Raw genomic sequence first — 16,537 nt, 5'->3', positions numbered from 1 at the left:
AAAAAAGAATGCAGTGTGAGGATGTAAGTAAAGGACAACAGAGACAGGATGTGGAAAATTGGTTATTCTGTGACTAAAGCAACTCTGCAGATATTTCTGCGTTCCTAATTCATCAAAAAGCACTTTCACAGTGACCAGAATAAGCTAGCACCGAGCACGTGTTTTATCCATGTACAAATGGTGCACTTTATTCACCTTGATCTTGCCCTCGCAGTGAGGAAAGCCATCCAAAGGCGGCAGCTCACACTTTTCCTGGGCTCCATTTAGAAGATCTAATCAGACAGAGAGAAATAGTAAGAGAGACAAAATCAATAAGGTCAAAAGGATTGCTTCCAAATTCTTTTGCTGTCTAATTATCCTCAAATTTCATGGTTGCGTGCACTCGGAACACAAAAAAAATTAATCAATAAATACGGTCACTCATATGGTCTCAATATCTCTGCACGCCAATATGGCGGATGGATTAACATTAATGGCTTAAAAGCAGGCATGGCTTCAATATAATCTCCTTTTTTACAAGCCTCAGCAGTATTGACGTCATGACTCCTGACCTTTGCAACCCAAATAAGAATAATGCAATGTCTTTGCTTGGAAGATAAAGGCCTCAGGTTTATTTTCAATTCCGGGACAAGGTTCTTCTCGATACTTGACTTTTGATGCGGGAATGCAATACAGTATTGCCACACTGTAAATTGGCAACGTGTGATTTGTGCAGCCCTTTGAGACACTCGTGATTTAGGGCTATATAAGTAAACATTGATTGATTGATTGATTTCGCAATGTATTGTGGGGGCTGCGTAGCCATTGTTGCTAGACAAAGTTTTTGTTTGCATGGCTGTACTCAACCAGCGACAAACTGGATTAAAATGGATCGTACAAAGGAAAAAAAATCTGGGGACTGTACCGAAACTAACTGTTCCAAAAACTTACCACCATAAAAACTAAATACAATTGGTGGAATTGATCCATATGAGCACGTCCAATCGACGCAAGCTGACGAACGTGTCCTGTATGTCGGTCGTCAACAGAGTCAGTTTTTAAACAGGACAAACATAAAGGCTCACGGACACACCAACTTTGGGTGTGTGCAAGACCTTGAAAAAGAGGAGACAACAGAAGAGATTTTGATAAGTTGGTGGGGCTGGAGGACATCACCCGGTATGGGCAGTAACAAGCTACGTAGCTTAACTACATTTCCCAGAAGCTTGGCAGTAGTTTCACTATTGTAGCGATTCCTGTAGTTGAGCTATTTTTAGACCCATGTAGCCAAGTATCTTACATCAAAGCTGCAAGCTACAAAGAGAGAAAATAGACTGTGAATCCAGACCAAAAAAATGTGGGGAAAATACAATAACCTGGATAAATGAGAACATTCATACATACAAAGAAAATCCATGATGATTGGTTGTTTTTTGTATGATGAGTCACAATTGGCTAAGGATAGGCCAATTGTGTCACATTTGGCTAAAGGTAGGCCATATTGGCCAATCAGAGGCTCATGTCACTTGACGACGAGGGAGTCGTAGACAGAGGGACTAGAGATGCGCGGATAGGCAAATATTTCATCCGCAACCGCATCAGAAAGTCGTCAACCATCCGCAATCCACCCGATCTAACATTTGATCAGAACTGCATCCGCCCGCTATCCGCCCGGTATATCTAATATAGACGATGCAAGGCATTAGTGAGGCACCTGCCAACTACTCCGGTTTTCCCGTAATTCGTACGGTTTTCATCAACCTATTCCGGGTTACGGGTGCAGTGATAAAAAATACGTTTTTTCTTTAATTAAAAAAAAAAAGGGTGAAAACTACGCGAATTGCACCTTGTGCAGACAAGATTTTTCGATCGGACACGGAGGAATTAGCGATGTAAAAGACCACTTTGGGACAAAAAAACACAAGTCTAATGCCGTTGCTAGCGATACAAGTGGAAAACTTTCAACGTTTTTCGTCGCCCAAACAGATTCTTTGGATGTGATAAATGCCGAAGTTTTATTTACGGAGGCAATAATTGAGCATGGACTTCCAATCGCACTGGCTGATCACATGGGACAGTTACATGTGTGTAATGCAACCTTTAAAAATCATTACGCGGTGATCGCGGTCCCAAAAATAAACTTTTCTTGCATGATAATGTCCAGAAAAATTCGCTTTATATTACTATAGAGTCCTTTTAACGAATGAGTTTGATGGTTTATCACAAACCTTAAATGAAAGAAGTCCTTTCTTCTCCTGCACCTGCATGCACTTTGGCCTTGCTTCCTGTGTGGTGCGCAATCCTGTCGGCTGTATTTCACAGCACGACATACTGTTAAAAGTGTTTATACTATTTATGCTTTCAAGTCCAAGTTGAAGAAATCTTGTTAAATGTTGACAGCATAACTACCAAAATACAGAAGTATGTCCTTAATATTTTTGCAGTGCTATTTCTGTTGAAAAGTTAAAATGATTACATTAGAGATGTGATGTGCCACTTTTCAAAGTGTCTGATGGCTTAAATTAATTTTCATTAATTTTTCATATTTTGAATTCTTTTGAAAGGCTTACAAAAAAACTACATTTTAATTGTAATTCCATGCTATTGACAGGACTATTAATTTTAATGAAGTTAGCTTACCATGTTTACAGTATGATAATTGTGATAGAAATGTGAATTTCGGGGGGTGGCGGGCAGGTATGCTGCTTACCTGCTGCGCGTGACGCCGGCCGCGGCGAAGGCGGACGAGGCGGGGTGTCGGTGCGGTGGGCGCGGTAGTGACCCTGGACATGCGTCGGGCCCTTCTCGCGGATCGCCTCAGCTACGGCTCCCGGTGGGGCCCTCTCGGGGGAAGGGGCCTCGGTCCCGGACACCGGCGAGGCGTCCCTTCTCCGCTCCGTAAAAGTGTCCATCTCTTTTCTTTTTTTTTCTTCTGTTGTGGCATATGCAGCAGGTGCCTGCTCGTTTTTCGTATGTGGGTAACAACATTTAACTATGTGTACCGGTATATATTTCCTAATTGGTTTAACTGCCACCCGCAAAAAAAAAAAAAAAAAAAAAAAAAAAAAAAAAAATCTAATTGATCCGCCCGACCCGACCCGCACGCGGATAAAATCTTATTTTTTTAAATTTCATCCGCCCGATCCGCGGACTCCGCGGTTGTGCCCGCAAACCGCGCATCTCTAAGAGGGACACTTCAACCTGACGTCTCAAAGAAAAAAAGAAACGTACTTGAAAATGGCAAAGGGATTCTCTCCCGCAGATTTGATTGTTCCTTTAGTGATGAAGATGACGTGCAGGAAACCCACAATAATGCGTGATCTTGGCCATTATAAGACAAATGTATGTGTTTAGAGAAAACAATGCCCAAAAGCTTTGTTTTTAGTTGTTTACTCTGTAAACCAAAATCATAACTGCTCTCTTCATCTAAGACGTCCAACACAATTTAGGAACACACATTAAAGTATGAGTTAGTTTTTGCCTCATACATAAATACAGTACATACTGTACATACATCCACACGCACAATCACTGTACAAACATACGTACATATGCATACATACAGTCATGCATATAATCAAGTTTCAGGTACATTTTTACCACTGTGTTACATGGCCTTTCCTTTTAACAACAGTCAGTTAACGTTTGGGAACTGAGGAGACCAATTTTTGAAGCTTTTCAGATGGAATTATTTCCCATTTGTGCTTGATGTACAGCTTAAGTTTTTCAACAGTTGTTCAAATACCACAACTCTGTTGTGGTATTTTAGGCTCCATATTGCGCCACACATTTTCAATGGGAGACAGGTTTGGACTACAGGAAGGCCAGTCTAGTACCTGCATTCTTTTACTATGAAGCCACGCTGTTGTAACACGTGGCTTGGCATTGTCTTTCTGAAATAAGCAGGGGCGTCCATGATAATGTTGCTTGGATGGCAACACATGTTGCTCCAAAACCTGTATGTACCTTTCAGCATTAATGGTGCCTTCACAGATGTGTAAGTTACCCATGCCTTGGGCACTAATACACGCCCATACCATCACAGATGCTGGCTTTTGAACTTTGCGCCTATATCAATCCGGATGGTTTTTTTCCTCATTGTTCCGGAGGACACGGCGTCCACAGTTTACAAAAACAATTTGAAATGTGACCTCGTCAGACCACAAAATACATTTCCAATTTGCATCAGTCCATTTAGATGAGCTCGGGCCTAGCAAAGCCGGCGGCGTTTCTGGGTGTTTTTTATACATGGCTTTGGCTTTGCATAGTAGAATTTTACAAATGTAGCGACAAACTGTAGTTACTGACTGTGGTTTTCTGAAGTGTTCCTGAGCCCATGTGGTGATATCTTTTACATGCTGATGTCGGTTTTTGATACAGTACCGCCTGAGGGATCAAATTTCTGTAATATGATCGCTTACGTGCAGTGATTTCTCCAGATTCTCTGAACCTTTTAATGATATTACGGACCGTAGATGGTGAAATCCCTAAATTCCCTGCAATAGCTCCTTGAGAAATGTTGTTCTTAAACTGTTCGACAATTTGCTCACGCATTTGTTCACAAAGTGGTGACCCTCGCCCCATCCTTGTTTGTGAATGACTGAGCATTTCACGGAAGCTGCTTTTATACCCAATCACGGCACACACCTGTTCCCAATTAGCCTGTTCACCGGTGGGATGTTCCAAATAAGTGTTTGATGAGCATTCCTCAACTTTCTCAGTCTTTTTTGCCACGTGTGCCAGCTTTTTTGAAACATGTTGCAGGCATCAAATTCCAAATGAGCTAGTATTTGCAAAAAATAAAGTTTGCCAGTTCGAACATTAAGTATCTTGTCTTTGCAGTCTATTCAATTGAATACAGGTTGAAAAGGATTTGCAAATCATTGGATTTTGTTTTTATTTACGATTTGCACAACATGTCAACTGGTTTTGGGTTTTGTACATCAACAATATAATTTGCCTAAATGACTGGATAGGACAAAAAAAGGGTTTACCTCATTTCTGTGAGAATCCTGCGTGCGAATGAAGCATTAACGAGTGGGTGTAGTTAATTAATTCAGGACTAGCTGCAGTTACGCATTCCACACACACACACACACACACACACACACACACACACACACACACACACACACACACACACACACACACACACACACACACACACACACACACACACACACACACACACACACACACACACACACACACATTACATGAGGGATGAGACAAAAACTAACCCAAACCCACAGTAATTCAAATAATCCTTTCATTGCATTTATTGTAATTGTCCATTATTGGATCATTTTTCTTGCCATATAAATGTCAAATAGTAAACTACACTACTAAACCCACAGTGCAAGGTAGCATAAATCAAAAATATATTTTTTGCCATATCAATATTTCTCCCACCGAACACTCTATTGCCTGAGCCACAGAGACATGCAGTAATTTGGCTTTTAATGCAGTGTGTAAAGAAATAAAATAAAAGAATGCCAAGACAAGTCCTGCAGCTAAAAACATCACAGAGTAGATGGAGAGCTTCCAAGACAAGTTTACACCCACTGCGACTGTCAACGAAGCTTGTTTTTTTCCCCACTACGCAATATTAAATCATTTATACACTGACACAACACAACGATGAAAGAGGCATGAAGTATGTCAAAAATGTCATCTGCTCATTTTGATTGACATTGTCATAAAAGCATGTAAATTTTGTGGTTGAAAATGTAATGCGTCATACTGATGACCTCATTTAGTGGCATTCGGAGACGGTATAGAGCCCTCAGTATTTATGCATGTATGACTTTTGTGGCTGGATGGAGAATGTCAATATTAATCCGAAAATGTAATGGCATAACAGAAAAGTAGACAGCCTAGTAACTGCAGCCTACGGATTCTTACTGGAAAATATGAGTGTGTGTTGTTGAAGCACCTTGTTACGGAACCACAGTTCTTTCAGGCACTCTGAAGGAACAGCGTTGCAATACTGCTAACAATCTCCAGTTATTTTTATGCCAAAATGGATCCGTGCCAAGCTATTCTTTCTGACTTTGTTTCAGTTTCTCGCGTTGCAGTCATAAAAAACTCAGCCCACTGCTTAATTCACGGATGTATTAAGCCTACCTGCAACTCGGCTTCCAGATATTTGTAGTACAAACACAATAAACCATGCCAAGAGTTTTAGTTCAGTTTAAAGACACGTAAAAATCGATGACCTTGGTTGATGTCAAACCGTTTTGAAACTGGTTTGGGTTGTAAATATTGTACTGTGTGCTGAGAAGGTCTCGTCAGAAACTGTTATGCAGTCGTCTTTGTCAGGTCACTCTTGGAAAATACAGTCATAACTCAATTTAGGAGTGCTATAACCTAAAGGGGAACTGCAGTTTCTTTTTTGTATTTTGCCTATCGTAGCTGAGATAGGCTCCAGCGCCCCCCGCGACCCCGAAGGTAATAAGCGGTAGAAAATGGATGGATGGATGGATTCATAAATCCCTATGTAATACAAGAACACATATTTATTTTAATGCACTCTAACTTGTAAATAAAAGCTAGTAAAAGTCCGCGAATAATGGAGGCAATGGAATTTGCTCTATTCCGCCTATATAGCACTTGCTAACCTTTTTGGGGGCCCACTCAAATATTAACACTGAATTAGTAATCTTACTCTTGATTTTACTCCGAGTCAATAAATATATCGAACCTACTTACAGTTTACAACCTTGTCAAATGATATGAAAGCATGTGTTGTTCACAAATACTATTATTTATTTAACACATAAACCTTAGGCTTAGGTCAGGCTGATTACAAAAATAAGTACTAACCAAATAATACAGCATAAGAAGGGACTCATAAAAAACTGACAAAAAATAAATGTATATACAATTATGTTGTGCCAAAATAGATGAAGATATTAATAATGAATATGTTTTTTAACTAAACTGTCAATAAAATCAAAGTGCAAATTAAATTACAGCTTCACCACTTTAGTCATCATTTTTGCGCTTAAGAAACTTCTCTCTGACTTTAGCTCCAGACTTCTGTTTGTTTGATAGTCATTACTGCCACAAGTGGAGGGAAAGTGTATTACAACTGAGTACTGCTGAACCAGAGCTGAGAAACAGATATTTTTTGGTGGCCCAACAATGGGTTAAGAAACACTGCTCTAAAAGACCTCCAAAAGCCTATATTAACGTTTTATATACACTCTGTAAGTATATATGTAATATAGTATTTATAATAACATGTAATATTTACATATTTTGCTAATTTTAAGCATATGGCAGCATATTCATTTCACAGACATCACATTGTTTGATTTTCCCTTCAACAACAACAACAACAACTACTATTCATGACAGACTTCGTAAGCACCAACAAAGACTACTTTAGGACAAATGATAATCCAGAACCTTTTCTTTTTTAGCCTGAATCTGAGGATAAACTGCAAATTTTAGAAGTTGTGTGCCAAAGAGATCCAGCTTCAGTGAAACACTAGTATTGCTAAGTGCTGAAGAAGATATACAAACTATAAACATAATATAACAAACACTTACTGTACAATTTCTGCTCTCACTGGGATGCTGACTGACAGGGTGTTCATGTCTTCTCTGTTTAGATGAATAATTAATCATAATCCTTATACAGGTTAAAAAAAGAGGTGTTTAGATGAGTGTCTGTGTGTCTTTCTCGCCATCGCCGGGTATAAACTGAATGTCAAAGTTGAATAACTTCTCGGTTTATGGCCACAATCTTATGCCCTTTAATGCAACTTCAAACAATTTTACTGCCCTTGTCCTACTACATGGAGATTGTTTTTTACAAGTATTTTATAATGATGTTGGATAGTTCAAAAGTTTAACTGAGACTAAATTACTGAGGCCAAATTAAGCACCAATGAAATCATAATAACATAATAATAATGCAAGTAGCCCTTTTAAACACAATAAACATGTTTTTCTTTACTGTGGTATTTTGTACTATTGTAATTGGAGGGTCAAAAACTTAATTACCCTAAATAGATAATCACACTTCAAAATAAAATGGACTCTTAATATTTGCCAGCACAAATACAACTTTAATAAATACTGAAAATCTTAAAAGTGCAGTTTTGCCACTATTTGGAAAAACTGTGTGTTTTGTTTTGTTGTCTTTTTTTTGCCAATTGCAATTATATGATTTTTTTTTTCCAATGCACGTGGACATTTTATTTAATGTTATTTAATGCCAAATGCCAATTAAGGCCTTCATTTTGGCAAAATCCATTTAATGACTTTTAATGCTTTTTAATGCTCCGCAGAAACCCTGCTTTAGATTTGTGGAACACTACAACCATGAAGACAGAGCACGATGCCGCTCGATGCTCCATTGTTCAGAGAAGCCACTCCATCACGCCATCGTGAGTGTTTAAAGCCAACAGGCAAAATATTGCCTCGGCTTTAATCAAGCAGAAGCAGGGCCACCGCGACAGAGCAGCTAAATATAGTTCTCTTCAAATTCAAACACGGAGAAGGAATTGTCCGTTTAAATAGTCCTCTTTCACTTCACTATTAGGAGGATGGTTGATAGCTAATACCACCGCCAAGAAACAGACTAATCCTGACCCAGCAAAAATATCAAACTGATATGAGCACAAACGGGCAACACGCTAACAGTAACACTGGACATGATAATGTGATGACGAACATGGGAGACGGTTGTGACAAATTATGCTTTAAGCCCAGAGCAACAGTAGGCAGCAAAGAATACATCTGGCTCTTCCCATACAATCGTTGAGTTGTGGCAGACCGCCAAAAATATGGAAAATGGATCACAATAGATACTTTGTGCACTGTCTTAAAAAAAAGAAAAGAAAAAAGAAATACCATCTGCTCGCCCTCGCTCACATTGCTTCAGGATCACAATTCATTTTATTTTTCTATTTATTCTATTTCATTGATAATCTCTACCTATTAACCTGTGATATTTACAACCTATTCAAGTGGTTCTCAAACTTTTTCCACCAAGTACAACCTCAGAAAACACTTTGCTCTCCATGTACCACCATAATGACCAACGTTAAAATAAAGTAGGCCTAAATATTCAATAAAAACAAGGCAGAAATTGTATTTAATTAGTCTATTTAATATTTGTGGCCAACACAGTTTGAACAGTAACATTGTGTTTGAATATTTGATTAAGTGATTATTTGGCGTACCACTAGTGGTACCTGTACCACAGTTTGGGAATCACTGACCTATTTTATTTATACCCTATTCTATTTCAATTATGTACATACTATTGTTTTTGTTGTACTCATTGGGCTAATCTGGGACCTCGGGTACTACATTTCCTGCCATCTCATGTCTGCTAGTATGGTAAAGTTCCTTTAATTTTTGAATTGAATCACACCAGGTGTCTGTAACCTTTTTTCTTCTGAGAGCTACTTTTACAAAATAAAAATGGTTGAGAGCTACTTATATTCATAATGTTAGCTTATTTTAACCCAAACAAAGAGAATAAGCTTGTTTTTCCAAAGCATTAACAAAATATTGCTAGCACAAGTCAAATTTTAAATTAAATATTGTATCTTATATTTCAGTTTGCAGTTTTTTTTAATCATTATTTGAGTTACTTTACAAGAAAAAAAATTGTGATTTATTTATATGTCTGGCAACATTTGTATTGTGCTTTAGCTAGAAAGCATGAAATCGTGGTTCTTTGGCCAAACTTTTGCATAGATTATGTTTTACAGACCATTCTCAAACCGCTTTCTGACGATCTTCAGGATGCATTTTGACTGAGTCTTCTCCCCGCCATCTTTGTTGTAGTTTTAAGCACTTCCATAACAAGTCTACTGACAGATATAAGGTCAAATTATACGCTACGTTGTATTATAAATGGCAACAGTAGAGGATGCATGTTCATGTACGAGCCAGCCTGCCCCAAAACAAAAAATACAGACAAAAAATAAGCTTATATCAGAGGTGCCCATTACGTCAATTTCTGGAACTGCCAAAGCCTGCCCGGCTTCCCCCGGCTCCACGGTGTTGTGCTACCAGTCGATCGCAGAGGGTGTTTTCGTCGATCGCCAGCCAGGTATTAAAAAAACAAAAGCCTGACGACCGACAGCACAGTTCCTGTCTTCACAATAAAAGTGCTGCTCCATCCTACCTGCGCTAACAAGAGTCTCAGAAAGCTAGCGCACACAAGCTAGCAAGCTACGGAGTTTGCCGTCAATGTATTTCTTGTAAAGTGTATAAAAACAAGGATGGAAGCTGGACAAATAAGATGCCAAAAACAACCACTTTCATGTGGTATTGGACAGAAAGCAAGACTTTTTTCTCCTCTACAATGTAAATTCGAAAATGTGGACGCTATCATCACTACTGTCTGATTCCAATTAATGCAAGTCCTCAGAATAAGGTAATACACCAACTTATATTCTTGTCTACATGAAAGAAAGGAATCTATATGTTAAGGTTTAAGTTTTTTTTGAACATGCATGCAATTACAATATGATACATGTGTTAAACATGCCTGTATTTTTATTGAACACCTTTAACATGTTAACAAAAAACATCTGTTGCATGAATAAATATAAATTATATACATTTAATGTATACATATGCATACATATATATACATTTACATATAAATATATGTAAAATTGTCAATTTATGAATAAAAAAACTGTTTATTTTGTTGACCACTGACCGAAGAAATAATAAACTAAACTAAAACATATACACAATCTATATACACACACACACACACACACACACACGCACACACACACACAGTATATGCAAAAATGTGCATATATTGTGTGTGTGTGTGTGTGTGTGTGTGTGTGTGTGTGTGTGTGTGTGTGTGTGTGTGTGTGTGTGGACATATACATATGTCCATATACATATGTACATATTTATATGTACATATACTTTTATACATATTTATATGTACATATACATATATATTTATATGTACCTAAACATATTTATATGTATATATATATATATAGACATATTCATATTTACATATACATACAGGCATATTTATATGAACATATAGACATAGTTATATGTACATATAGACATATTTATATGTACATATACATATTTATATGTTAAGTTAAGTCAAAGTTAAAGTACCAATGATTGTCACACACTAGGTGTGGTGAAATTTATCCTCTGCATTTGACCCATCCCCTTGATCACCTCCTGGGAGGTAATGGGAGCAGTGGGCAGCAGCGGTGCCGCGCCCGGGAATCATTTTTGGTGATTTAACCCCCTTGATGCTGAGTGCCAAGCAGGGAGGTAATGGGTCCCATTTTTATAGTCTTTGGTATGACTCGGCCGGGGTTTGAACTCACAACCTACCGATCTCAGGGCGGACACTCTAACCACTAGGCCACTGAGTAGGTGTATGTACATATAAATATAAATATAATATAAATAAAGAAATTTATTACCTATGGTCATGAGCTTTGGGTTATGACCGAAAGGACAAGATCACGGGTACAGGCGGCCGAAATTAGTTTCCTCCGCCGGGTGGCGGGGCTCTCCCTTAGAGATAGGGTGAGAAGCTCTGCCATCCGAGGGGAGCTCAAAGTAAAGCCACTGCTCCTCCACATCGAGAGGAGCCAGATGAGGTGGTTCGGGCATCTGGTCAGGATGCCACCCGAACGCCTCCCTCGGGAGGTGTTTAGGGCACGTCCAACCGGTAGGAGGCCACGGGGAAGACCCAGGACACGTTGGGAAGACTATGTCTCCCGGCTGGCCTGGGAACGCCTCGGGATCCCCCGGGAAGAGCTGGACGAAGTGGCTGGGGAGAGGAAAGTCTGGGCTTCCCTGCTTAGGCTGCTGCCCCCGCGACCCGACCTCGGATAAGCGGAAGAAGATGGATGGATGGATGGATGGATAAATAAAGAAATTGTGTTAGATGTAAATATAAACAAAATACAATGATTTGCAAATCATTTTCAACCCATATTCAGTTGAATATGCTACAAAGACAACATATTTGATGTTCAAACTGATAAACATTTCTTTTTTTGCAAATAATCATCAACTTTAGAATTTGATGCCAGCAACACGTGACAAAGAAGTTGGGAAAGGTGGCAATAAATACTGATAAAGTTGAGGAATGCTCATCAAACACTTATTTAGAACAGAAGATAAGAAAAGTTGTTTTTGCATAATAAGTCCCCTATAATACGCCAGCAGCCAAAAAGTCTTTGTCGCCTGTCCCCTATTTTCAAAATGGTTCTATTATAATGCCAAATAATGTATTGTGATATCTATCGTTATCGCAAGAGGCTGCAATATATATCACAATATGGATTAGAAAAATACTGATCATCCTTATGGTCAGTTATCCAAATTTAAGGGATGTCATCATCTTTCTCATCTCATCCCCACTCCGGGGACCCATCGCCACAATTTACCAGCGAAAGGAAATCACTGGAAATAAAGCAGAATGAATGTATAATTAAATAAAAGTAATCAAAACAAAGCTGCCGCCATCAGGCTAAAGGAGAGTGAATTGATGAGTTGAAGACTGATGTAATAGTCCAGAAAACCAGTGGGAGAAAACAGATGAGATCATTCAAACCAGTTTATGAGAAAATCTTATTTGACAAACCCAAAATTGGATTGTGGCCATCTGGTTTTGTTATATCTGCTTTGGGTTCCTCGAACTGTTGCTTACTGCTTACTGATGTCTGATACTGAAGTGAAACATTTCCCTTCAAATAACCTGAAATGTGTGAAAAAATAAATACAAATACATCCCTGGCGTTAACTATTTTTTGGAACGCACCAGCGCACGATTCACTCTGTGATAAAGGCACACAACACTCCAGGTTTTTGGACAGCAGCCTCTTAAACAAAGTCGCCTCTCATCTGCCAACAATAGGATCTGATGGAAAAAATTAGGCGACCAAGTTGAAATAAAAGATGGAAAAGGGTGAAAAGTGCAGGTTTCTCTCGTCCAAGTGTTCACAAATGATGCCAAATCGTGCTAATTTTAGATCAAAACCAGCTGCGAGTTTTGGTGTTGCATGAATATGGTTGGGCAATATGGCCTAAAATCTATATCTATCTATCTATCTATCTATATATATATATATATATATATATATATATATATATATATATATATATATATATGTGTGTATAAATATATATATATATATATATATATATGTGTATAAATATATATATATATATATATATATATATATATATATATATATTAACACTTCTGTTAACATATCCAGCAGGCACAAGACATTGATACAACGTTGATTATACATACATGTCTTTTAAACCTGACAACTACTTGTAGAGAAGGTTTCAAAGTAGTTGTATTTGTAATTGATGTCCAACGTTGGAGCCATGTTGCTGGTTGGGAAATGACCAAAATTTTAAAGGCCAAACCAAAGTCACAACCAAACATTGAATAAGCAATGTCAAAGGGAATGTTGTTTCAACTTTATATTTGTGTTGTGGGATATTGGTTGGAAAATTACCAAATGTCAATGCTCAAATCAACGTCACAACCTGACATTGAATAAACGTAGTCAAAAAGCGTATAGTTTCAACGTTGTATTTATGTTGTAGAATATTGGTTGGGAAATGACCAAATTTCAATGGTCTAATCAACGTCACAACTTGGCATTAAATAAACGTCATCAAAAAGCATGTTGTTTCAACGTTGTATTTATGCTGCAGAATATTGGTTGGGAAATGACAACAATTTCAAAGGTCAAACCAACGTCAGAACCCAACATTGATTAAACGTCGTCAAAAAGCATGTTGTTTCAACGTTGTATTTGTGTTGTACAATATTGGTTGGGAAATGACCAAATTTCAATGATCAAATCAATGTCACAACCTGACATTGAATTAAGATCGTCAAAAAGCACGTTGTTTCAACGTTATGTTTGAGTTGTTCAACGTCGGGACCTAATTCAACAAGTTCTCAACGTTGTTTTAATGTCTTGTGCCTGCTGGGTAGGCACTTACTGTGTTGTTTGGCTATTGGTTTTGGAGTGACACCCAAGTTTGTAGTATCAATCCAATAACAAGTAATTACAGCGGCAGTATTGGCCGTATAAATAATGATATTGATACTTTTAAAATCACATTTTTCAAGATCATTGAATTGATCTAATAACTGTGGAAATGACCATATTTGATACTATACTTGATACCCATGTTTACATTGTAGAGCTCTAGCTTAGCGGTTAGCATAGCTCCTTGTACCCTCTAACAATGTGGAGTGTGGCATGTTTAGCTATTCCTCGTCCTCTAGTGATGATCCTTATGTCAAAACATAGTTTATTTGCTGCCATGGAAGCAAGGCTTAGTGACTTAGAGTCAGCTTTGCACTGTGGCAGGACATTAGCCGTGCCGTTACATTGCGTTTAGTCCCCGTTTATTGCAGGCTAGCTTGTTGCTGTCAAATCTGCGGGTCATCAACATGCATTATCACAATATGGCGACAGAACAAAATCTGTGGTTGGCCAAAAACATTTTTATATTGTATATGGTCTATTTAAGATGTCTACAACCTTTTTTTTTTTTCCAAAGAGTTACTTTTACAGAATAAAACTCGCTGAGAGCTATTCATTTATGTCATGTTTATTTTCGTTGTTTATTTCAACCAAAAAAGAGGGACTCGGAATAAGCTATTTTTGACAGAACATTAAAAATGTCTTTGGTAAATCACAACACACATTTTGTATTAAAAAAATCAACAACAACAAAATGTTGTTCATCTCTATTTCAATATGCATTTCTTTCCATTTCTTTTTTATTTTATTTATCACAATTAGAGTAACATGTTTTTTAACCATAGGGCCATTGTTGGGCCTTGTGCGTCCCTTAGAGGGCTGCCAAAAAATGACTGTTTCGAAACTGTGGTCCATATGAGCTGCAGCGGTACTCAGTTGTAATACACCTTTCTACCACTTGTGGCTGTAATGACAATATCAAACAAACAAAAACAAGTCTGGAGTAAAATTCATAGTTTCTCAAGTGCAATAATTAAGACTAATGTCGTGGAGCTGCATTTTCATTAGCAATTCAATTTTATTGACAGTTTAGTTAAAAAAACATTCTTTATTATTTAAAAAAATACAATTATTCAGCCTAACATAATTGTATATGCCATATTTTCCAGACTATAAAGCGCACCTACTAAATTTCTAAGAAAACATTTTTTTCCCCATATTTTAGCTGGACTATTTATTTTAGTTACATTGTAAAACTTACAAACATTAATTGGAGTGATGGATGAATAAGCCATACAAATAGGAACACTATGAATGCTGAGAAGACTGAACGGCAATTGTGCTTCAGGTTGAAAGCAATAAACATTAGGAAATACTGTAGACGTTCAACTGCTGTGAGAAAACTTGTCCAAAAGATGGCGCCATAGCACAAACAACAACAAACCTTTTAAGTGTCTGTTGAAAACTATTTATTGAATTAAAACATCATGTCTGTCAGCAAAGACAGATCCATAAATTAGCTCCAATGATTTATAAGTTCTCGGGTTCAAAGTGTAGGAAATAAGTAGCGGCTTATGGTAAATTAATTTGTTGTCAGTTATTCATAAGTCCCTTCTTATGCAGTATATTTGGTTTGTACTTACTTTTCTAATCAGCCTGACCTAAGCCCAAGGTTTATGTGTTAAATAAATATATACTCTTTGTGATTAACACATTATTTCATATCATTTGACAAGGATTTAAACTGTAAGTATAATTATTAAATATGATTAAAATCAAGAGTAAGATTACTAATTCAGTGGCCTGTCTGTAGTGGAAACAGTTGGGCCCTGAGACCCCTGATTTATTGTATCTGACTGGCAACATTTAAAATTGTACTTTAATGATGAAAGCAGATCTTCACTCAAACAGTAATTGTCCTTGTGAAATGTTGAGGTAATTTGTCATTAAAAGGCATATTGTCTGTATTGAAAAGTTATGAGAGGGGGACGCCACCATTCTTCTGCTCCGCTTTACTGTGGTGTCCCCCAGGGAACCAATCTGGTCCCCATCCTGTTTGCTCTCTATCTTCTCCCTCTTGGAGAGATTTTTAAGAGGCATGGAGTGTCTCATTTTTATGCAGACAACTGCCAAATGTATATGCCGATTTCAAAAGGCCGCGGCCCCCTGACGCCAACTCAACTGTCTATGCGACATCAAAGCTTGGTTAGCTCAGAATTTTTTAATAATGAATGAGGGAAAAACGGAAATTTTTGTTTTTGGTCCGGCCCTCATTGACTCAGGACCATTGCAAAATGATGTGCGTCCCAAAGTCACCAGTCTTGGCGTGACTATAGACAGTGATTTTAAACACGTCAATGGCGTTTTAAAATCGTGTTTTTATAACCTTCGTCTTTTAGCAAAAGTAAAACCGTTTTTATCTTTTAACCTTTTTGAACAAGTCGTGCATGCCTTTATTTCAAGTCGTCTGGACTACACTGAAATGCACTTTATGCTGGCATTAGCCAAAAAGCTCTCCCGGTTGCAGGTAGTCCAGAATGGGGCAGCACGACTTTTAACAG

At 37.9% G+C, this 16,537-nt stretch overlaps 1 protein-coding gene across 1 annotated transcript in view; it reads right to left on the bottom strand.

Moving 5' to 3' along the window:
* The window catches only part of mgat5 (alpha-1,6-mannosylglycoprotein 6-beta-N-acetylglucosaminyltransferase), a 176,882-nt gene that overhangs the window by 97,596 nt on the left and 62,749 nt on the right, over positions 1-16,537 (bottom strand). Inside the window, exon 4 of the mRNA XM_061984969.1 lies at positions 196-272. Within this exon, the coding sequence (XP_061840953.1) occupies positions 196-272 (77 nt within the window). The remainder of the gene's footprint in view (positions 1-195; positions 273-16,537) is intronic.

Source organism: Nerophis lumbriciformis, linkage group LG23 (genome assembly GCF_033978685.3).
Source record: "Nerophis lumbriciformis linkage group LG23, RoL_Nlum_v2.1, whole genome shotgun sequence".
Lineage (NCBI taxonomy): Eukaryota > Metazoa > Chordata > Actinopteri > Syngnathiformes > Syngnathidae > Nerophis > Nerophis lumbriciformis.
Note: the sequence above shows the minus strand (reverse complement) of the source record. Positions and strands in the feature narration are given on the sequence as shown.